The sequence below is a fragment of the Herpailurus yagouaroundi genome, unplaced genomic scaffold (genome assembly GCF_014898765.1).
Source record: "Herpailurus yagouaroundi ecotype Mexico unplaced genomic scaffold, PumYag 164, whole genome shotgun sequence".
In the NCBI taxonomy this organism is placed as follows: Eukaryota; Metazoa; Chordata; class Mammalia; order Carnivora; family Felidae; genus Herpailurus; species Herpailurus yagouaroundi.
Genome location: NW_024412405.1, coordinates 14,108,815 through 14,133,221, shown reverse-complemented (window position 1 = coordinate 14,133,221; position 24,407 = coordinate 14,108,815). Strand labels below are relative to the sequence as shown.

At 40.3% G+C, this 24,407-nt stretch overlaps 1 protein-coding gene across 6 annotated transcripts in view; it reads left to right on the top strand.

The window, feature by feature from the left end:
• The window catches only part of MBNL2 (muscleblind like splicing regulator 2), a 157,864-nt gene extending 135,341 nt beyond the window's left edge, over nucleotides 1–22,523 (top strand). For 4 of the 6 annotated variants that reach the window (XM_040487215.1, XM_040487218.1, XM_040487219.1 and 1 more), the window contains one exon: nucleotides 19,733–19,789. In XM_040487215.1, coding sequence (XP_040343149.1) covers nucleotides 19,733–19,747 — 15 coding nt within the window. In that variant the 3' untranslated portion in view covers nucleotides 19,748–19,789. Of the gene's footprint in view, nucleotides 1–19,732 lie in introns of all 6 variants that reach the window. The other 2 variants (XM_040487216.1, XM_040487220.1) reach the window with 1 other exon arrangement.
• The last annotated feature ends 1,884 nt before the right edge of the window (nucleotides 22,524–24,407 follow it).

Here is a 24,407-nt window from a genome sequence, read left to right as displayed (position 1 = left end):
TACCAACTACTTACTTTGCACAAGACACTATTCTAAATGGTTTCTCTCTCATATATGTTACATTATATATCATGCCATATATTTTATATTATATGAGAGAGGGAACGTATGTATAGATATACTCATGTAAGCCTTAATCACAGTCTTATGAGCACAGCTTTGGGCATCTCTGTTTCACAGATGGTAAGACTGAAACAGAGGTTAACTAACTACCTTAGCCAAAGTTCAACAGCGAATGAAGGGTCTTGCTGGAACTGAACCCCGGGCAATCTGACTCTAGAAGCCTTGCTCTTAACCACCGTGCTACACCACCTTTCTCATAATTATAAATACACAAAAGTCCGTTCCCTCCCCAAATAAAACTATCTTTCAAGTGAGACCCAATAGCAACACACTCTGTTGCTATAGGAGGAAATGAAGAAGCCTTGCTTGTGCTGCTCAAATTATGGTGAATCCTAAGGGGGGTGGGGGTGGGGGGTGGGAGATGGCCTGAACTTGAGCTTTGAGCTAGTTATGTAATTGCCAGGTCGTGTTTGGAAACCATACAGCTGATATCCACTATTGCAATATATAACCACATATGAATATTCTGCATAATATTATAACAGTGAGTCGAGTGAAAATTACAAACAGGATTTATACACGTAAGATAAGAAGTAAGAAGATAAAAAGTCAAAAAGAATTCGTCCTTAGTCCTAGTGAAGCAGGCTCACAGGCTTCTTTTGGGTGAAACCCTTGCCCAGACTTGACTCTTACTTCTGCCCATCAACTAACAAATGGCCTGGTAACAGGGAAGGTCAGACATGAAAATGAAAATACCATATAAAGCGGTCTGTTTCAGCCCAACAGATAGAATGTATCAATCTATAGATGCCTATATTGGGAAATATTTGATCTCAGAGTACACATTAAAAGACGTAGAGGTATACAGCTTAGTATATGGATTGCCTAGTTTTTTTCATATTGCAAGAAATTTCATTTAACAAGAGTACAGATTGAAATTCTTATAACTTGAATTATTATAGGACTCTATGCTGTCATTGCTTTGCTATGTTTTATTTCAAACCTACATTCTGTTTCAAGAGGGGAGAAAACAGTTTCCAAACAAATACACTTCAAGTTTTAGTTCATTTATATACAGAGTTCATTCAGTTTACCTAATAACATCCTTGAAGACCCAGTTAAAATACAGTTTATACTGACAGTCTTTCCCTTCATCCCGGCAGCTAGAAGTGCTTTTTCTAGCCTCTGAGTTCTGAAAGGACTCTATCTGCACGCTCCTCGGAGCATCGCTGGAGAGAAGGAAGGCAAGCGCACAGGCGCACAGGCAGGCAGGGGCGTGTAAAAGGTGAGGCCAAGAGCTAACAATCTGATTGGCCAGAGCCTCAGTTTCCGGGGAGGAGGCAATCTGATTGGTCAGAGCCTTAGTTTCCGGTGGGAGGGGTGGTGGTGACTGCAGTTGGGTTTGATTCTGACCATACAGGACCAAGGCAAAGGGTTTTGCCTGATTTGGCCAATAGAGGTCTTTAAACAGGATAGTTGACAGAACAGAAGTCTGGGGAGAGTGAACAGATAGATTTGAGGCTGGAGAGTCTATGGAGACCATTGAAAGGTTTTAACTGAGACGGTGGCCACTGGCAAGTGGCATACTTTGTCTTGCCTTTGCCACATACATGGGGAGAGTTACTTTTAACCAAAGAGAAACATAAAAACTCATCCCATGGCAAACACATCCAAATATTAAGATCTTATGGCACAAAAAGAAATTCGGGCTGAGGTGAAAGATTAGCCACAGGAAGTCACTCCCGTAGGACCTGAATTCAGTCCCTTCAGGGACAGCAGTTGAGTGGACTCACTGGTCCCATGTCTCCAGCGTGCTTACTCCTAACATGTGCCTTTCCACTTCTTCCTAAATGAGACTTCAGAGCCACAGAAGCTCAAAGACCTCCCAAGCCTTTGCTCGAAAGAAAGAGCCCCTCCAGATTTGGAGTGAATACACACCGCCCATGTTTCCACAGTGAGAGCTACATGGGCAGTGAGGGCGATTATCCATCTAATTCATTCTGGGAAATGAGCCTGTGCTAGGAAGAAAAAGTTCTTGAACTTGGATATTAGGAAGCTTTTTATAGAGCACGCCACCAGTTAACTTTTTTTTTTTTTAAGTTTATTTACTTATTTTCAGAGAGGGGGAAAGGGCAGAGAGAGGGAGAGAGAGAATCCCAAGCAGGGTCTGCACTTTCAGCACAGAGCCCGATGCAGGGCTCAAACCCACTGAACTGTGAGATCATGACCTGAGCCAAAATCAAGAGTGAGATCATGACTGAGCCACCCAGGTGCCCACCCCCCACCAGTACCTTTAAAGCTAGGGAAAACAAATTATATTTCTGGCAATATGTTAAAAATCTCTCAATCATATCTACAAAAAGTGATGATTCAGGTTTAAAATTATGACCTCAAAGTCTTGTCACATCTTCTAAACACTCCTCCAAAGATTAAATCCATTTAACAAAAAGTTGACCTTAGGAAGAGTTTATTGAAAATTAGTAATATACACATATAATTCTCTATGAGAACATATCTAAGTCAGAAAAATCCCATTTTCTATACATGCCAGTTATAAATTTACTGTATCTGATAATCAACTTCAATAATATCGTACCAAAAAAAAAAATTACATGCAACTAGATTCATAATAGTATGCTTTATCTGGCCTGCTACAAATTACTTGAGAGGGAAGAATAAAGATTAAAAGCATCAAATTTTACTTCTCACAAATAAATGTGAACACAACCTCAAAGCTATTTGTATAAAGATTTTTGGATATGTAAGTTAGCCTGTACTAATGAAGAAATCTAGAAAGGTAAGGTCATGTTTTACTTAAACTCTCATCTCAAAGAGTTTTATAAAACATCTATTATGCAAAGCCATCTGCCAGGACTATATTCAGATAAACGTAGGAGGCATTAAACACTCCCCACTATTCACCATTTGACCCATTTGGAGCCTGTTTTTTTTTTCCCCCACAAGAAAAATCTTGGTTCTGTAAAGCATTGGTGTGGGGGAAGTGGGTTCCTGGGAGACCCTCTGCCAAAACACACGGTGGTAACTGGCCTCCAAGTATGGATGCTCGAATTCCTTTCTCACCATTTGCTCATTCCTGGGAACAGACTGTAGAAAGCACCTGGGACCCAACTATGTTGTGCTCCAGAGAGGCCCAGAGGGCAAGTGTCAAAATCAAGCCCTTGTGAATAGTACTCAGGTGGAGAACATCCATCTCAGCATTTGACCTCCCACCGCTAAAGCTCCTTAGCCACCTTGCACGTTTTGTTCATGTCCTAACAATAGAAGGGGGTTCCGTTTCAGTAATGGATCAGGTTGCTTCAAATGAGGCAGAACTGCCATATTAAATATTTTGTGGAAAGAGGCAGCAGTGAATAAGCGTGGGGGGGGGGGGGGTTGGATCCCGGCATAGCCCTAAGTAAAAAAAAAAAAAAAAGCTAAATGTTTGAAACTGCAGGACTTGCATTCAGTTAACGCTATTGGCTAAAGCTGCTTGGCAATTTAAGTGTAAATTCCATGGCGCAGTGCAGCTCAGGCATCAGGATCCAGAGGGAACGATCCGGGTCAGAATACTTTTTGGAGGAGGGGTGGGTCTTGGATCTAGGAGAACCGTACAGAAGCAGATTGTTTTTGCTCTTCAAGAAATCAGAAAATAAGAAGACAATAGATCTTTTAGCTTTCTGCCTCAGAGGCAGCTGCTTTGCAGGCCAAACGACCCTGAGGTTCAGTTCATAAATGTGTCTGCAGATTCTCAAAGGAAAGGCTAAGTTATGTAAGTGTCGTAATCTAGTGCATTTTCATTTTTCATGAATAATTTACACCTCATGGTGAGAAACTTGGGTAGAATTCTTTTCTATGGAGCACCTAAAGACATATCAGCTCCAATTTTGTGCAGCTGAAGAGAAAATGTCAAGGGTCCTTATGTGGGACTTTACTGCCTGGTGGATTGTCCTACTTACTATGACTCAAATCCCATCCTCTTTTGCATTTTGATGGAATTTGGGGGGAATCTTTTTAGATTGAGAAGTTCTTTTCCCAGTAGTATTTTGGCTTCTGTTGATGGTAATAAAATCATGCTCAACTTTCCTAATTTGAGGTTTCCGCTTTTGAGCAGAGTGAATATACTGTTCATCCTGTATGTGTGTTTATTTCAGCTGTAGACCTGCACGGAAAGAGACTAGCTACCACGCAGGAATTCAAATCCATTTTCAAGGGCTGAAAGATGAACGGGGTCTCATTCTTAATAAAAGTTGTTAGGAACAGAGTACAATTTTGATTTATAGGCATTTAGCTCCCCAAGTTCTACCGCTGCCACCCGCCTTCCTGCACTTCTTACCAGCATGTTTGGGGCGTTGGCAGCCTTTCTGTGTGGGCAGATGGAGAGGAGACATCCCCACCGCTTCCTGATGAGGGGGGAGGGACAGCCAGCTGACCCGACTGTTCCTTCACTTACTGGATCTGACGCCACCACGTGTCACAGACAGTTGCCAGTTGGTCTGGCCTCTCAGCCCCTGCTAGCATTCCCTCTGGGCCACATCGCTGGGGGTGACGACTCCAAGGTCAGACCTGGCTGAGTCTGCTGATCATTCTGGAGGCTGCCACTGTGGACAGGGGCTAGATATCAGGAGTTTACTGCACAGTCAGAGAAACACGGAGCAATGGGAGAATGCCAGCAAACGAAATAGTCGGATACTCAAACGTTACTATATGGGAGGTAAGCTCCGTGGCAGGGCCTCATCCCTAAAGGGGCTGGGGAGTAGGTCTTGAGGGGTGTGTAGGAATTTGACAGATAACGACCACTGTGAAGCATAAGGGGCGGAGATGGGCATGGGGTGAGGGGGAAAGGGGACAACCCATATGAACGTACCGCCATTCTGCTTTACGTGTGTCCTCATATTTAACCCTGTCAGATGGGTCCTATTCTTCTTTTACATGTGGTGAAATCAAGGCTTAGATTGGCCACATGTGCCATCAGTAGTAGAGCCTGCATTTGACCCCAAGTCCATCTGACCCTGAAGTCTATGCCTCCCCCTTTGCCCCGCATTCTTCCTCAGTAGCCTATGTGGTTCACACAAGAGTTTTAGAATCAGTCCTAGACTTTATCCTACAACAGAGGCAGATGGAACAGCTATTACTTTATCAGATCTAAAGGAGGCGGGTGGACCCTGGCTCACATGGGCAAAACGAAGAGCTCTAGGCCATAGTGAGTGGGAGAAAGAGGAGAGGGTGCGTTTGGGCAGGGCCGGAAAGTTCAGTTGTGGAGGTGAGAAGGGATTAGGTACTGAGGGCTTAGGAGGGCAGGATGGGAGCAGGGCAGTGATGTGTTAAATCAGAGACTAGGAAACGCTAATCTACCACAAGTGAGTGGGGGGGAACTAGCTGGGACCGGCTGAGGGCAGGTTCACTGGGGAGGAAGCTACCTCATCAATGAAAAGATGAACTTGGGATGGAGAGAAAAGAGGAAATATGGGGAGGGATAATTAAGAATCAGGAAAGTTCAAAGGCGCGTTTTGATCCTTTGGCCTCCCAAGGGTCTTCTCCCGCTTCTATAGTGTCTGGATTTCACCAACTTCCTCCTCCCTGCCACACCAGCCTTCTCTAAGACATCTCTCCAATGACTCACATAAGAACAGTTCTTGTTGACACATCTTCACTTGTATTTGTACTATGAAGGACCAGTTTGTTGACCACTATTCTCTGACATTGGTTCATGAAAAAGTGTAGCATTTAGAATCTAATCTGCTGGAGCTTTTGGTCTGTTTCACTTTCAGTGATCAAATCATATTATTCTTTCTATCATTGCCTTCGCTCTGGCGTTTTCAAAGATCCTCAGAGTTTATGTCGATGAGCTTCCTGTCATCAAATACAGACACTCTTCACTGTTCACCACAGTCTGGAAGCAGCGTCATTAAGCTGGTCGTTGTAAATGTCACCCATTTTTCCATAGTCATGGTTACATCAGGCATTGCAGGTCTGACTGCAGACCTGCATCAACTCTTCACAGTCATGAAAGACAGTACACCGTAAGAGAAATTTACTGCAGTCCTGCCATACTCCCACAGTAATATAAAAAAGGAAACTAAAATGCAAGTTACAAATTGGAACAGGAGCCCAGGTGAGCAGGACAACTTATCCAAGTCACACAGATATTGACAGAGTCAGGGCTGGCACCCAATTATCTGTGTCCTTCTGAGAGTACTGCTTTTTCTCTCTCACCACACTGCCTTCCTGAGAACGTGCTTTAGCTGATCATTCCCGTGGCCACAAAGTAGAGAGCGCAGAGAAAACACACAGACAACTCAACAGCTCTCCTTTATGGAGGACTTTCCAAGAGCCAGACGTTGTGCTAATAAGCCTTGTATATGAATTATTAAAACCCAAAATGGCCCTAGTAAGGGCCTAGTCTTATCCCCAGTATGCAAATGAGGAAACTAGTTTCAAGAAGCCGAGAGGCTTGTCCGAGATCATCGGTCAAGTGGCAAAACCAGATTCAGAACTTTTCCAAGCCCCTAACTTTCCATTGCGCAGTGAGAAAGACCTAGAATGGTTCAGTGACTTGCTCAAGGTTACATGAGGGTTCGAAACTTCCCTCCTAACACCGCACTTACCCCACTGTCAAACCACAACGCAGCAAGAATATGTGAGCTACACATTTGTTTTTGAACAATCAATAGCTTTGCTTCCTTCTTAGAACTTAGAAAAGTTTTTGAGGAATCAAAAAGATACCCAGGGATGTTAAACTTGATTCCTTCTTTTTCTCCAAATATATTTTCCAATAATAATTTCATAGCTCTTGCATGAGTCATTCTTTCAATATTTGTCATTGTTACACTGAAATGTTTGAAAGGGCCAGAGAACCACCTTAGTTATGAGAATTCAGGAGAAAAGGAATTGCTTCAATCTATTCCTATTGTTCACCTTTTCTTTGCTCTTCTCTGGCCCTTGCAATGTGAAGGATGGCCTGGAACAAGGAGAGAGGTTTAAAAAGGGAAAGCTAAGGAATATGTCAAGAACGAGAAGAAAACCCCATTGTACTCCTTTGCCTTGGGGAAAAAAAAGGTGTTTAAGTGTTGCTTTTTTTTTTTTTTTAACATAAGGTCATAACATAAGTCCCCTGTCTGCGGTGTATGTGAGGCCCAGGAAAAGACAGGTGTATGTGGGGCTCAGGACAGGACAGGTATATAGGGGACCCCAGGACAGGACAGGTGAAGGTTTGAAGACAGAAGCACGGATGTGTGTTAGACGAGACTGGTGTGCAGAAGTGTCCATAAATCGTGGTTTGCTCTAAGCAGAGCAATACACAAATTATTAGTAAATGCTGTCTATACCTTGTCAAAGTATCCATGTTTTGTGGCCTGGCCTAGGAAGCTAACTTAGGTGAAATATTACCAAATAACAGTGGTCGCACGTGCTTCCTACCACTAGGCACTCATTCATGATCTGATCCACACAACTCATGAGTTAGGGACAATGTTTGATCCACACTGTAGAAATGAGGAACACTAAGAATGATAAGTGTTGAATCACTTGCCCGTATAACACATCGAACGGGCCTAGAGCGGGCTTGGACGGTATCTAACTCAAAAGAATCCTGCCTGTCATTGGATGTTAACTTTCTACTACAGTGGACGCTGATCATCATACACTGATGACTCTTGATGCTTTTATAATCAAAGATTTTAGTTTGAAAAATGATCAATATGAGTGACAGTCAAGACTTTCATGAATAACCAGAGAAATCCAGCTTATATTTATTTAGTTGTCAGTGACAGGTCAGGATACACAAATATAGAAAGGAGAGTAACTATATTTGACATTTTTAGTATCTTAAAATCATCAAAATCAGGTTTATTAACAACATAGATGGAGTGCAATACAGATCATATAATACTTAAATGCACAATATTATTATTTGAATGTCCATTTTAAATGGAAGCTGAAACGAAATTTTATTTATTCCCTTCCCTTTTAAGAAAACGGAACCAACACTTAACAAAACCAGATACTTACTATACATTGTTTTATTTACTGTTCAACAGAACTCTGTGAAGTGTCTTATCCATTTTCCAGAGGAGAGCAAACATTAAAGAATAAATTGTTTAAGATTCAAGCAGGTAGGAAGTGGCTGGACAGTTTTAGAATTCAGGTTTACCGGCCTCCAAATCCTGTTCTCTTGGGTCTCCACCATAGAATGAGATTGGAGTTTATGGTCAATGTAGGATTGGGATGAATCTCTTTATATGGTTCCCTTTAAAACGTCTAACTATTGAGTTTAACTATTAGTTTTTAAAGTTGTAACCATTTAAGAAGGAAGTTCTAATAGAAACAAACCTCTTGAAATCCAAGCTCAGTATCAGAAATAGTCTGAAAATACTGTTGGTTGATGAAACCATAAGGAAATTCAAATTTTAGTCCAGAAAACAACAGCTAGAAAGCAGATGGACAAGGTCACCATTTCACCCTTACCAGGATGGTAAACTGGCAAATAACTTCTGGCTGGAAAGAGTCTACCAAGAGGAGTCCTCTCATCCAGGGCTTTTCATTTTTTTAATTTTTCAAACAATGATAACTTTAAGATTTTTTTAAGTTTATTTATTTTGAGAACAAGAGAAAGAGCACAAGCAGGGGAGGGGCAGAGAGAGAGAGAGGGACAGGGTTGAGAATCCCAAGCAGGCTTGGCACCATCAGCACAGAGCCCAACGTGGAGCTGAAACCCACAAACCGTGAGATCATGACCTGAGCCCAAATCAAGAGTTGGACGCTTAACCCCCGGGCACTCCTAAACAACGATAATTTAAAAGGAGAGACACTGTTTTTCTTCCCAGTCTCCATAGAACCTTACCTTCACACCTGTCTCAGGTGAATTGAACATCACTACTTGGGAATAAACGTTTGGGGTGGCTTGGAGGAGGCAACTCAAAGGAGCCACTAGGAGGATGTCTGGTTGTAAGCAAGCCAGGGAGCTGAATTAGAAAGTGAGTCTAGGAAGCTGATGACAATTCAGGTATGAAACAGAGAGCCAGGGGTCCCATTTTAAAGCCAAAAATGGGGAGAAGAGAAGGAAAAAGGAAGAAGGAAATAAGTATTGGGGGGAAAGGGGGTGTAAGGAGTTATTCTTTAATGGGCATAGAGTTCCATTTTGGAATGATGAAGAGGCCTGAAGATGGATGGTGCTGATGGTTGCTCAGCAGTGAGTGTCCTTACACCATTGAACTGTACATTTAAAAATGGTCAACATGGCAAATTTTAAGCTATGCCTATTTGCCACAATTTTCTGAATTGGAAAAAGGATCTGAATAGACATTTCTCCAACCAAGCAGGGATTAGGATTGGAAAGAAGACATGTGATTGTACTTTTATTAGGTCCATCGCATAAAGTTATTTTTACCTGACAAATTATTTTTTGTGGCTGTGTTGTCTTTTAAGAGTTCTGTTTTCGTAAAGCAGGCAGCTGCGTACACAAGCAGATTTGTCCTCAGTGAGCCATCCTCGCTGGAAGCGGGGTCTATGCTGAGATGTGAGGCCGTAACAACAGCCCAGTGTTCACTCGGTGGCAATGCACCTTCATACCTTTTCTCAACAGACATTTACTAAGAACCTAGTATGTTTCATGTAAAATTGACATTTCTGGGAATACAGCATTTACAAAAATTTTTCAAAGTTCATTTATTTATTTTGAAAGAGAGAGAGGCAGGGAGGAGCAGAGAGAGAATCCAAGCAGGCTCCACACTGTCAGTGCAGAGCCCGATGTGGGGCTCAGACTCACGAACCATGAGACCAGGCCCCGAGCCAAAATCAAGAGTCAGCCGCTTAACCGACAGAGCCATCCAGGCACTCCTGGGAATACAGTATTGAACAAAACAGTCCCTGTTCTCATGAATCTTACCTAATGAGGGTGCCAGGCAGTAAACCCACATGCAAACAGTGACAGTCCAAGCACTTCTCATATAATAAGGATCATCTCAAAAAGTAGAAATGCTCAAAGAATGGTCCTAGCCACTGAGTTTTGACAGAGGACAGCCATAAAGAGATAAAAGAGAATATAGAGGAGCTTTCTTCATATATTTTCTTTTTTCGGTCTCCATTTTTGGTATTTTGACTCCCCCTGGGAGTTATTAGGGAAGACAGATGGTAACCTGGTTTAGCTACCCACAAGCCTGCAGAGGTACCAACATTGTGCAAGCAGAGTGAGAAAGCCAGGCTCAGAAGGTCACGAAGCTTGCTGATGGCACAGATAAACCTCCTGAAATTCCAGTCCAGGACTCTGATTTTTCCTTTGCGCCATGATTTTACACACAATTAAGTAGTTTTGTTCACCACCTTCTCTCTCTCTCTCTCTCTCTGACTCACATATGCAGACACACAGGCAAAGAACTAAAATAGGAAAAAAAATACTAATTTTGCTGGAAATTTTGTTAGATGGCAGGGTCATCCCACCAATTCCAGAAATGTGCAAGATGAGTACGAGACACATTTCATGGCTTGCATGCAACATTAATCTTACCATTCCTTTTACCGAATCTTAGCATTTGGTTACTTTTCCGCCTTTAAGTGTCCTAAAAGCCAGTTCTTAGCAGGCTGGATTATACATTCTTCTCCACTGTTAAAATGAACACCACAGCCAAAATGTGCTCAGGATTCTAAGTCCAACATAATGGAGGTGGATATAAAAGCAGGGTATTGAGCAGGATTGAGGACTTTATGTTGAATCCAAAAGGATCTTGTTTCTGTGATTTTTTTCTTGGCCCAAATCTTCAATTTATTACTGGAAGCAAAACCCCATATTGAAAAGAGCAGGTATAAATGACTGCTCTGGAAATCTCTTTTCCATTGCTGCATAAACTGATTTTTAAAGGCATAAAAAAAGTTTTCTTGGATTCCACCTTCATGTCCAGGGGTCACCTTCCGTGAAATAGCCTCCAAGGTTGGCAGCCTATTTCATCCCTGGTAGCCTCACTTGCTATACATCTCACTGAAAATATTCTAAATATGAAATGTCATATTTAGAAAAATATTTTCTAATTTTTTCCTATAATGTTTTATAATATTTTTTTAAGTTCATTTATTTTGAGAGAGAGAGAGAGAGAGCACGCACATGTGCAAGTGGGGGAGGGGCAGAGAGAGAGAGAGGGAGAGAGAGAGAGAATACCAAGCAGGCTCTGCACTGTCAGGGCAGAGCCTGACGTGGGGCTCAAACCCACGAACTGTGAGATCATGAGCTGAGCCGAAATCAAGAGTTGGAAGCTTAACCAACTGAGCCACCCAGGCACCCCAGAATATTTTCTCAAATAGTGTGGTACCAATCTTGTATACTGTGTCTGATATAGTAGAGGAATTTAGCCTTCTTTCGTATATAAAAAGTCCTTAATTTTAAAAGTGTTTGTTCAAAATTCCCTTTGTCACTTGGTTTGAAACTCAAATAATTTTCCCATAGAGACAGTGAGGAACTTGATGGTAAGGTCTCCAGGTTGGCCTATCATAGTTTACTTAGCTCATGACATTGCTCAAAGATAATACTGTACTAACAGCATGGGACAGGCCAAATACCATGTGCATGGACATTTCTGTATCTTTGAGACTCAAGAGAGATGCCAAAAACATATGCCTAACTCAAAGCCCCAGACAGCTGTGTGATAGAAAAGTCCTTCACTTTCTCTATCCGCTGGGAGTAGAGGAACCATCACCCACGGTGAATTCCTTGACTAGGATGTTTGCTGGGGAAGGTCGGTAGGGTAGGGATGCAATGCACGGTGTGGAAGACAGAAGTGTCAGGCATGAATAGGAAGAGAAAACCTGGGACTTGTCCCTACCCGACCACCAGATGCATGCATCCACCCTCCTTCCCATTTTCCTTGGTTGCCACGGCCTGATCCACCCACTTCTTTTTTTTTTCCTGGCTGTCGTGTGGCCCTTCCAGTCTAGGGTCTGGTTTCGTTTTCGTTTTGTCTTGACTTCCTCTGCCATTTGCAGAGCAAACATGGTGTTACGGCTCCTCTCTTCCAGAACGAGCACCCGACACCCCTGAACACTTCTGTAGCATTACAGGGAAGCATGAGGAACGAAAGTCTCTCATAGGCCTTTTCCTTCTTTCTCATTTACATCCTACAGGAGAAAGAGTCATGCTTGGATGATCTATGGATTTTTAGGCGACACGAGGGCTAGATTCCTATCTCAGTGTAAAACCAACAGAAATGATCCTCAGAATCCCCTCAAGGGACTTGGATTGGTTGAGGCTAGGTGTGGGATAGATAAGGGGATCATGAGCAGAGCCTCACCCCATACTTACAAGAATCTAGATTTTTCCACATGTGACATGGAATCATGTGAGAAGTGCAGTCTTACTCAAATCAAGAACTTCCATGTATGTATTTTATCCAGATAAATCCAGATAATACAAATTGTCAGTGTGGACCCTGGTCAGTAATCTTCAGTGAGACCAGGGTTATTGACTTTCATGCAAAACCTCAATTATTAATATTTTTAAATGATCAATTTTTATGTATTAGAAAGTATATCTGAAGAATCTTTCTGTTGAAATATTATAGGATAGAAAATTTTAGAAATGAGTCCTCAGCAAAATGATAGGTCATTGAAAACAAAGGAATTAGAACTTTGAATGTAAACTTTCTGTGAAGAACAGAGGACAAAACAATCATCTGACTAAACTACTCTTTACGGTCTGCTAAATACTGTGGGCATTCCGGCTGCCTTGGGTTGCTCTTTTTGAGTGTGAAACTCATTGCCATATTTCAGAACTTTCTTCCGCAACCCGCACGTGTGCCTAGCCTTCCTACATACATGCAAGCCCATTTTGAAATCAAGTCAAATGTGGCACAAGATGTTGCCTTCTCTCAGAATACTATTCCCCCAAATGATGACTGGGACTATTTTCCAAAGTGTGTTTTCATCTACCACTAATTATCTTTGAATTGTCTGTGTGGTTCAAGTTTACAAATAGTCTTGAAATAGGCCAGAGTGCTTACAAATGTTCATTTATTAACCCGTATCATTAGAACTGCTCTGATAAGGTTATGGTCACTGAGACCAAAGACATTTCCTTTTGACTTTAGTAATCCATTCTGTGATTAAGTACAGAATGAGTTTGCAGCCAAAAATGGACCCATGGGCCTCTGCCTTTGTACATTTCGCCTCAACCAAAATACTTCACAAGTTTGGCCTCTCAGACAAAATTAGGGAATTTCAGACAGTCGTGACTGACATGAGAAGTACTAGAGAAAAGACCGAGAGAATATTAAACAGTAGACAGACTGAAGGAGGGAGGGATGCCAGTAGATAGTAGTGAAGAGGAACATGCATGACAGAATAGAAAGAAAAAAAAAAAAACCCGTAAATAAAGAAAAAAAATATTAGCCTGGTGAGCAACAAGCAAGCTTCCCTAGCTTGGCCATAGTTGCAGGAAATGCCATTCGGTTTTCAATTTTTTAATTAATAATAAGTTCTGTTTAAAAAGATAGTGAAACATCCTTTTAAAAATTACCTTCCAAGGAAACAGGGCCTTGTAACCATGAAACAGATTGTCTAAGGAATCAACCAAGTCTAGAAGTTTTCTTCAAGTGGCTCTTTTTTTTATCCGCCTTGTTTCCGTCTTTGTGAGTGATTCTTCCCCAGCCTGGAATATTTTTCCCTTATCGATATATAACAGGGAGTAGGGGAATGGTTTATTTTTCTCGAATATTCCCTAATCCTGAATTTCCCTGAAAGACTGCAGAGATATATATTGCACAAAGGGCTCTTTTCCTGCCCCCATTACTATATCGCACTTGTGAGTGGTCTGTTGGTATGCTACTGATGGCAGCTTTGTGGGATCGTGTCCTCAGTAAATACTTTTTAAGCACTCCGTGCACCCAACAGTTAATACGTGCCTCCCTAGACACTAGAGATATAAAGATGAATGAAACATGGCCTCATTCTTAAAAACTTTGCTGTGGACCCAGTTAATGCAACAGCCTTGCTCAGAAATGTGCATTAGAGATCCCATGCCAGTATTCAGATCCACTGAGATTCCTTCAGATTTCAGCAAAACCATACAAACATTGTATGAGGCATATTTTATCTACATCATCAAACTCAACACTACAAAGACACTGTTGGATGGCTATTCACAGGAAGATTTAAGTAAAACATTGTTCTTCTCTTCTAATTATTTTGTGGTTTGGATCCGTAGGAACAGTTGGTCTTTTCATTGAAATGTTTTTCGTATCAATTAAGCCAAGCAGTAAGAGTTCTTACTGACTTTAATATTGAGCTAACATTTTGAAAGATAATTCATCTGGCATCCCGTGAATCTTTGTCATGAACACATTTATATAACAAGTATGAATATTTCTGGAAGTCATCTGGAAGCTCACCGTAACCTAGGGTATTCATATGTTCAGTTCCTGGCTATCCACCACGAGGCAGGAAACTCAGAAAGTGTTAGTACTTGGTGCCTCTGAAGCCTGGAGAAATCCTATGCTGATCTCTCTTCTTTGGCTAACTAGCTAACCAGGGCTAGTTAGTTCAGCGGTTGAGTGGATGATGCCGATGCACTCAAGTTCAGTGTTTCAGCCTCTGCATGGACTATTTTGCTTTCAACCAAGTGCATTTCTTACTCTGGCCAGCTGTTTTTCAAGTGTCCACCAAGGGTAAGAGCATATGGTTGGCTCAGCCAAAATCTAACATCATCTTGGAAGAGAGAAGGCAATGTGGATATTTCCTATCCGGTGAATCAGTAAAGGGAGGGACAGTATTTTTTTCTTAGAGGGTGCCTGTTGGTCAAGTACCCTATTCCTTTGGGTGAAAGTCAAATGTCTGCAAGTTGCAGGATTAACTCCCCAGTGTTGCCTACAGCATTGACTGTTACCTGGCTCAGGAAGCTAGCAATCCAGGCTTAATGGATCTCTCCTCCCAGTAAGTAAGGCACAAACCAGCATTCAGCCCAAAGATATATTTGACCCACAGAGTTGTTTTCTATAATGTCAAGTAGTTGCTGAATTCCCATCCTCTTTTGGAAAACAGAAAGGCCAAGCAATGTGGAGCCCAGGTTTCTGCAGGTAGCCATTGGCTGGAGCTGACTAGCTGCTCCGCCATTCCTTCCAGGCACGGGCCCTCCCATCTGCCACACTTCCTACCTGACCCACTCACTCATGTGCATTTCCTGCCTGGGCCCCGCAGTCAGTCAGCTTAATATGCAGGGACCCTGTCTTCTTTTTAATAAATTTGACTGCTGTTGCACTATGAAGCAAATGGTATACGCACTTCCCGGAGGATGCAGAGATTATTAAATGGCTGCTCATAACACATTTGAGGAGAAAACAACCCATTTGATATTCTTTGGGGCCATTCATGCTTTGTCCTCAGCAAATATGTATTAGACTAATTGTATACTGGGTTCATATGTGAATAATTTAAGGATATGGATTAAGCAGAATCATCAGATTCTCAAATCTGACCACCTGAAGGAAATGCTAATTAAAAAGTAGACTCCACTGCAGCCAAGTAATATTTTTTGCATCACCGATACTCTTGTTACAACTAGAGGGTCCACCAAAGAGTTATCCCTGACCTCATAATTTGAGATCGTGTGAGTCTTTATTTTAAAAATAGTTTTAAGATGTTTTAAATTGCCCAATATTGTGGACATCAGCTAGTCTCATTTTTGTGTGTTCTCCTTTAGTGGAAAAAGGAATTAAAAATAATACTTTTAAAAGTTCAAAATATTGATTTACCATACAAGATTGGCTAAAATCTTATTTTAGACCCTTCTTCATCATGGTTCTCCTTTTATGAGAAAAGACTTAAATTTGAGAGACTGGTCTATCAGAGAGATGAACAGAAGTACATCCTGTTCAGTGTATTTGATTTCTTTCCCATCACATACCATACTGGGGTCCCCTGAGGCTGAAGCAGTGGACCTGTGACTGGGAGGAGGGGCTTCCACTGCTGTGAGCAGACACATGTGCAACAGCCACCGGGAGGAGCCCTGGGTAGGATGTGGTTGCCGGGGCGGGGGGCCGCCCCCCGGCAAGGACCCCCAGGGTCCCTCAGCAATTTCTCCCCACATGGCTCCTGCGGACAGTCACTGCTGCCTCCAACACAGGGCTCCATGCTGTTTGCTCTAGCCTCTAGCCCACGGCCCCGCCTTTCCCTGGTTCCCAGGCTCCCACAGGGCTTCTTCTGAGCACTGATCTCCACCGGCCCCATGAGAGGTATAGACATGTCCTTTGGAATCACTGTTTTCCCCAGTCATCGCAGACTGTCACTATACCCTGGAGGGGACTCCCGTGCCAGCAGACAGAATGAGCCAACAACTCTAACTCATGCTGGTTTGCACAAGCACTTTGTACGTCGTGCAAGCCGGTTAAAACCGTTTGTGCTGCTTTTCCTGTGTGTCTGCAAAATACGACTGGCAACACTGACCTAGCTCTTAGGGCTCCAGTAAAAATCGCTCAGAGCCTCCCAGAAAATCAAGGAGGCATCTATTCAAATTACACCAAAACAACAATGATGTTTCAGAGAGGAGATTTCTGGGGAATCCAGTGTGGTAGCCAGCTCTCTGACATATATATATATATATATATATATATATATATATATATATATATTCTGGCAGACCCAGGGGCCAGGGGAATTTTCGATTGCCCCTTCCGAGAAAACACAGGAGGTTGAGGAAGGAACTTTGGAGATTCAGTTTGGGCAAGTGCAGGACAAGAAGGGTGCCACTGACAGCCAGTCTATCGAGGTCACTTTGGTGAACTGTGATTTAATTAACTGCTCTTTAAAATGGACAGGCTGAGGATTAGGACTTGTCAAAATCCGATTCATAGCCCATGTTTCAGGGCCACGTAGAAATCTGTTCTTTTAAGAATGCACATTATTCAGACACCCACGGAAGGTTTTGATCCTGCTGGCCATTAAAATTACAACGGAGATTGAAGAAGTCTTTATGTGTAGAACAAATTTTATACGTCCATATAGAATTAGTAAGAAAATCTCTGAGAAGAGGCAGCAGGGAAGCATACAAAATGTACCTATTTGTCTTTATTTTAAAATTATGTTTCTTTGCTGTGAATTAAAAATATAATCTGACTAAAGAAAAACCAGATTTCAAACTAGACAGAAGAGCCCTCTTTACTTCCAAATGGCTTCCCTACACCCTACCCTCTATACTCCCTCCCCCCCCCCCACACACACACTTGGCTCTTCTCTTCCCTCCAGGGGTCTCCCTCCAGCTGGAACTTGTTCCGTCCCCTCCATGGGCCCCATGGCCTGTCGTGTCCCACATCCTATACCATCAGAAGCAGCAGTCAAATGGGCGGTAGCTGTATCAGAGGCACTCAGTTGGTAACTGTTCCTCATCTGGACTCCTGTCTGCATCTCCAGACTGTATTTCACCCCAGAGTACACTTAATTCAGATTGTACCAGCAAGCTGTATTTCTCAGGGGGTAGAAAAAGTAATAATCAAATTACATTTTCAAGAAAAATGCTACCATCCAAAAAAATGAAACACTCAAAGCTTTCTTCTAAAATCAAATCTCTTGGACTTCTTGAAGCTCATGGCTGCCAGGAGTTATTCATTTTTTTATACCACATACCATAGTCCACAAGTTAGCCAAAGACATGGCCAGAGTTTCCCGGTGTAGAGGCCAGGTGGCAGTAACAGCTGACAGATAGTAGCATCGGCCATTCTTGTTTATGTCTTTATCCATATAACGAATCCTGTGTAAACTGAGGCGGAGGGTCCAGGCAAGCTGGGTGAGTCCAGTTAACTCTCTCAGTTAACTTCAAGGTTAATTTGCAATTCCTTTAAACCCGAGTGGTTGTACATGTCTCTTTGTCAAATATAAGTCCAAAGCGTTGCTGCAACTAATTTCTGTCATACAAATTTCCCCTTTGCTAGGCTTTCTGTAGGATACCTTCCTTTCCAGGCAGTTCAGAATATCACTCTATGTGGCAATATAGTGTCACTTAGTAAGCAAGAATGTAAATATATTCTAAAATATGTATTATTTATGTATCAGTTTAAGAAATTGCAAAATTTTGTCCCATAAATATTTTAGGGAGACTTGCTGAAGTAAAAGAATAAAGAGAAAAAGGACATGATTTGATGTCCTGGGGCACATTCTTATTTGGAAGCCTTATAGACAGCACTGAAGCTGAGGGATTAAATAGAATAATTTCTATTTAATAGTCAAGTCTCTAAATCCAAAAGTGAAGTTACAATACGACCAGCTGAATTTGGTATTAGCAACTTGCAATGGGCTCTTCAAGGATACTGTGATAATATTTACATATAAAATCATTACATCTCATTTTTATTTGTGTATCAGTGTGCCAGGACATCAGTAGATAAGTATACAAGACAAGGAATGCTATTTTTCCCAGTTAGTTTTAAATTCCTAGGAACTTAAAAAAAAAAAAAAAAAAAAAACAAAGAATGAACGTATCTGAGAAGTTTTGAGTTTATATTTAGTATAAATATTTAATATAAATGAGTTCTTCCTCTATTTTTATCAATTCCACACACATCTGTATGTTCCAATAAATTAAAGGATATGGTTTATTTCATGGGAGGAATTAATTTGAGTTTGTACTATTTGCGTATATACTAAAACTGTTTTATGTAAACTGCAGGAGCGCCCACTTAAAAGGAAAAAATATCCACGTGTGAATTCTAACATAATAGGATAAGAAATTATGCTTGTAGAAATAAGGCTTTAATTGGGAGTTGCATCCCAGTGTGCAGGAATATTAGCTTGGCCATAGAGAATTTTTACTGGCTTTTTCCTAAATACTCTTAGCACTTTGATAAATAAATATTTCATTCATTGCACAAAGTTTGGCTGAAGTATTGCACGAAGAATAAATACTTTTGTTAGAACGTGTTAAAAGCTTGGCTTTTTAAATGCTTGACCTTTAGAGGACTGGGTCACCCAAGGCAAACTCCCTGTCTTTTGCAAAGGTATGAAGTTGGAAATGAGCTTGGAAATCAGACTCCTGGGACCACGATTTGCATCTGATAGTTTAGCTTTATCTGTGCTTTTGGATTTATTAAGAATGCTTTAACTGCTTTATTAGAACATTGTCCCTTTTTCTCTTTCATTTGGGACGTTCGTACATTCTCTACTGGTTATTATATCTTGGGAACAAAATTACTTTGGATGGGAAAACACCTCTGAATTTTACATGCGCGTAAATAATAGATAATACTTAATTTGTTATACATTTAAAAATGTTTATATTTAAACTTTTCCCACAACTTTTCATGTACAAATGAATTCTCTGATTAGACTCCCTGATCACCTTAGCAAATACTAATTGAATGAATATGTGAACATACAAGAAAGAGATATGAGGCAAAGACTAAAAAGGAGATCGGGGTCTAAACACACTGCATGCCCACATATCCGCTATCAGAGTTTTACAGAAAATAAAATTCTGTGCATTTGCCTCACTGCTGTTTACAGCGGCCACCTAGCAGCAGCGCCTGAGTATAAAAATTTTCAGCATGGAGGGTGGGGAGCGTTGAAGATGACGATTGCATCAAAAGATCACAATATATCAAAATGAGAAATTGAAGAAAATTCCTATTTTCAAAGAGTAAAAAACTGAAACTCGTTATGTTCCCTCCCAGCAGGATGTCTAAAGCATGCTTGTCTTTTTCTTTAACAGATAATTCTGAAATAATCAGCAGAAACGGAATGGAATGCCAAGAATCCGCATTGAGAATAACTAAACATTGTTACTGTACATACTATCCTGTTTCCTCCTCAATAGAATTGCCACAAACTGCATGCTAAATAAAGATTTAGTTCTTCTGGACAGACCACAACTGTAAGAAGCTAGTGCTGCTATATCATATATGAGTATTAAATATGGTATGCTTAGTATATTCCAACCTAAGATAGTTAACTACCTGAGACCAGCTGTGACGTTTAAAGACATAAAGAATAAAGTTTACTTTTCAAGGGTTTCTAAACATAGTTTCTGTCCTAGGAATATTGTCTTATCTCCATAACTATAGCTGATGCAGAAAGTCCAACCAATGTACTCATTTCGATTGAGAATACTTCCAAGTTAGCAATAAGCGATTAGCATTAGTTAAAAAAAAAAAAAAAAATCTATTCCGAGGGCAGGTTCTAACGCCAATTACTGTCATTTCATTTACCCGCTGGATCAAAGAGTATGTTTCGCTTCTTCACAACATGAATGCTGCAGCAAAGGTGGGAAGTGAAGTAAAACGGACGCCTGTCCCGCAGGTCTAAAATTTGAATGGAAGTTCAAGCACAAGTACGGGGGACACATCAAAGTGTGGTTGTTTGGTTTGCCTGGAGATGCCGCATTGAATCATGTGATTCTAGAATAACATTAACTAGATTGAAAAAAGAAACTTTGCACGGTATGAGCTTCATACCCCACCAAACAAAGTCTTGAAGGTATTATTTTACAAGTATATTTTTAAAGTTGTTTTATAAGAGAGACTTTGTAGAAGTGCCTAGATTTTGCCAGACTTCATCCAGCTTGACCAGAATGAGAGGCCCATGCCAACAGTCTAATCGGAGGGATTAGTTTTTCAAACTCACCATCCAGTTGCCTGTTACAGAATAACTTCTAAACTAAACACCTAGTCAAACAACGAAGCTGTAGGTGAGGAGATCTGTATAATATTCTAATTTAAGTAAGTTTGAGTTTAGTCACTGAAAATTTGACTGTGACTTTAATCTAAATTACTATGTAAACAAAAAGTAGATAGCTTCACTTTTTAAAAAATCCATTACTGTTTTGCATTTCAAAAGTTGGATTAAAGGGTTGTAACTGACTACAGCATGGAAAAAAAATAGTTCTTTTAATTCTTTCACCTTAAAGCATATTTTATGTCTCAAAAGTATAAAAAACTTTAATACAAGTACATACATATTATATATACACATACATATATATACTATATATGGATGAAACATATTTTAATGTTGTTTACTTTTTTAAATACTTGGTTGATCTTCAAGGTAATAGCGATACAATTAAATTTTGTTCAGAAAGTTTGTTTTAAAGTTTATTTTAAGCACTATCGTACCAAATATTTCATATTTCACATTTTATATGTTGCACATAGCCTATACAGTACCTACATAGTTTTTAAATTATTGTTTAAAAAACAAAACAGCTGTTATAAATGAATATTATGTGTAATTGTTTAAAACATCCATTTTCTTTGTGAACATATTAGTGATTGAAGTATTTTGACTTTTGAGATTGAATGTAAAATATTTTAAATTTTGGCATCACTGCCTGTTCTGAGAACTGGATGCACCAACCATATCATTTTCGTTTGAGCAAAAAGAAATCCGCCATTTTACTTAATGTTGGTCAAAGTCTAATGACTCTCTTTCTATTGTAGATTTGATAACCCCATCAAAAGAAAATCACATTCTAAGTGTAATCTTACATAGTGCTTGTATCGTTGCATTTGTTTTAATTTGTGGGAAAGTATCGTATCTAACTTGTATTTCTTTGGTAGTTTCATCTTTATGTATTATCGATATTTGTAATTTTCTCAACTATAACAATGTAGTTATGCTACAACTTGCCTGAAACATTCAAACTTGTTTCATTTTTCATTTCTTTTTTTTTCTTTGTTATTTCACTTAAACTCATTGAAAACATAGTATGCGTTACTAAAAGGTCAATTACAGGAATCACTGAAATATTTTTGTAGACTAATTGTTGTAACATTGTCTTTCTTTCTTTTGTTTCATGATTTTGATTTTTAAAATTATTAGCACACAGCTATTTTCAGCCCTTTAATAATGCAGCATCAAAAACATCACCTGTATCCCCAAATGAATATAGAAGACTGTATTTTTACTATGATATCCATTTTCCAGAATTGTGATTATAATATGCAAAGAGTCATAAATATGCCATTTACAATAAGGAGGAGGCAAGGCAAATGCATAGATGTACAAATATATGTACAACAGATTTTGCTTTTTATTTATTTATAATGTAATTTTATAGAATAATTCCGGGATTTGAGAGGATCTAAAACTATTTTTCTGTATAAATATTATTTGCCAAAAGTTTGTTTATATTCAGAAGTCTGACTATGATGAATACATCTTAAATGCTTTGTTTAATTACAAAAATAAAATCACCAATGTCCAAGACACGAAGATAGCAACTCAACAAATACTGTAGTTAAGAGACGAACTCACCACTTGTATGGGAACTACATTTCACTCTTGGTTTTCAGGATATAACAGCACTTCACCGAAATATTCTTTCAGCCATACCACTGGTAACATTTCTACTAAATCTTTCTGTACCACTTAAAGAATTCCCTCATTCATTACCTTACAGTGTAAACAGGAGTCTAATTTGTATCAACTCTATGTTTTGGTTGTAATATTCAGTTCACTCACCCAATGTACAACCAATGAAATAAAAGAAGCATTTAAAAGCATTTCTAGTCTTGCTCCTTTTTGTGTGGAGACAGACTGGTAATTAGCCAAACAAAACAGTCTCCACAATCGCACAGAAAACATTTGGGGACTTCAAAGAAGAGCAAGCTCTGGTCTTCAGATGGGAGACTGACAGGTTTTGCTTTTAACTTTGGTTTTTTAACCGTAAGGAAAGCAATTTAAAGGGATCACTTTGGAAGTTCCTTTAGTATTCCTTGAAACTAAAATAAACAGTAAATTCCCAGCAGCGCTATTTATTGTTTATTTTACCCAAGGGATACAGGAGTGCTGATGCGTACAGGCACCTGTACCCCAATGTTTAGAGCAGCACTTTCAACAATAGCCAAATTATGGAAAGAGCCTAACTGTCCATGAACTGACGAATGGATAAAGAAGTTGTGGTTTATATACACAATGGAATACTACTTGCCAATGAGAAAGAATAAAATCTGGCCTTTTGTAGCAACGTGGATGGAACTGGAGAGTGTTATGCTAAGTGAAATAAGTCATACAGAGAAAGACAGATACCATATGTTTTCACTCTTATGTGGATCCTGAGAAACTTAACAGAAGACATGGGGGAGGGGAAGGGGGAAAAAAAAGTTAGAGAGGGAGGGAGCCAAACCATAAGAGACTCTTAAAAACTGAGAACAAACTGAGGGCTGATGGGGGGTGGGAGAGTGGGGAGGGTGGATGATGGGCATTGAGGAGGGCACCTGTTGGGAGGAGCACAGGGTGTTGTGTGGAAACAAATTTGACAATAAATTTCATATTTAAAAAAATTAAAAAATAATAAACAATAAATCCCACCACTGAGCCCTCTTCTTCAGGATTCTGCCTGATAATGAAGAGAACCGCAGCCACCAAATGGGAACAAAATATCAGTTTCATTAAGACAAGGAAGTGCCCATTAATCCACAAGACAGGCTTCTGGTGAGAGCCTGACTGGACAACAGGCTCAGCCCCGTGGCTGCAGAGGCACAATGGTGAGTCCTGTTGCATACGGACATCCTGGCCAGGTGGGCTAAAGAGAGGACAGAAACTTAGCGTGACACCTGAGGGCAGGTGTTCAACAAAGAGAGTTCCCCCAAGAGGTGGTGGGTACCTTCTCCCATTTCTCCTTCCTCAGCCCTTTGGGGCCCACAGTATTTCTCAAGGAGGGGGGTATTAGCTGTTGGGTTGAAACGGTCCTTGTCACGCTGAGTTTGGCAGAAATCACCTCCTCTGTGTGCCAGGGCAGGAACGGGGGGAAGACAAGAACGTTTGCTCCACAGCAGGTTTGAAGCTTCAGCCCTCTGAGTGGTTACGAAAGCCCTTACAGGGAAGAGTAGGAAACAATCAGCAGCACATCAGGCAGATGCAAAATAAAGTCACCTGTATTTTTAAACTGTGCCATCGGGATTTCCATGGGTAAAAAATACTTTCACGCCTTTGTGGATGTTGGAAAAACTGGCTACCTGTCTGGACGAGCAATGTTTCCACCGTAATGCAGAAAAAAGCTGCTATCATATCAGTCACGCATTACAAGAAAACATTCTCGGTTAATAGTTAAGTTCAAGGTATCGACTTTAGAGAACAAGTTGTTATTTTAAAGGAAAGATCTAAGACAAATTGTACTTAAAATTTTCACACCTGGGTTTATAAAGTGTCATTTCCATCAGTAGACTGACTTTTTATGGTACCGCATCAAAATCAAAAGTGAAACTTAAATGGGAGAGAGCAAGGCTAGTTCATCTCCTCCGCATAGAAAATATTTCAATATAAAATATCCGTTATTCTATACTTATCTGCCAATAGAAAAAGCGTCATTTCAGTTTGGGGTGGGGGCAAATTAAAAATAATGCTTCAAACACAAAAATATACTCTCTTATTTTTTTAAGTCTTTT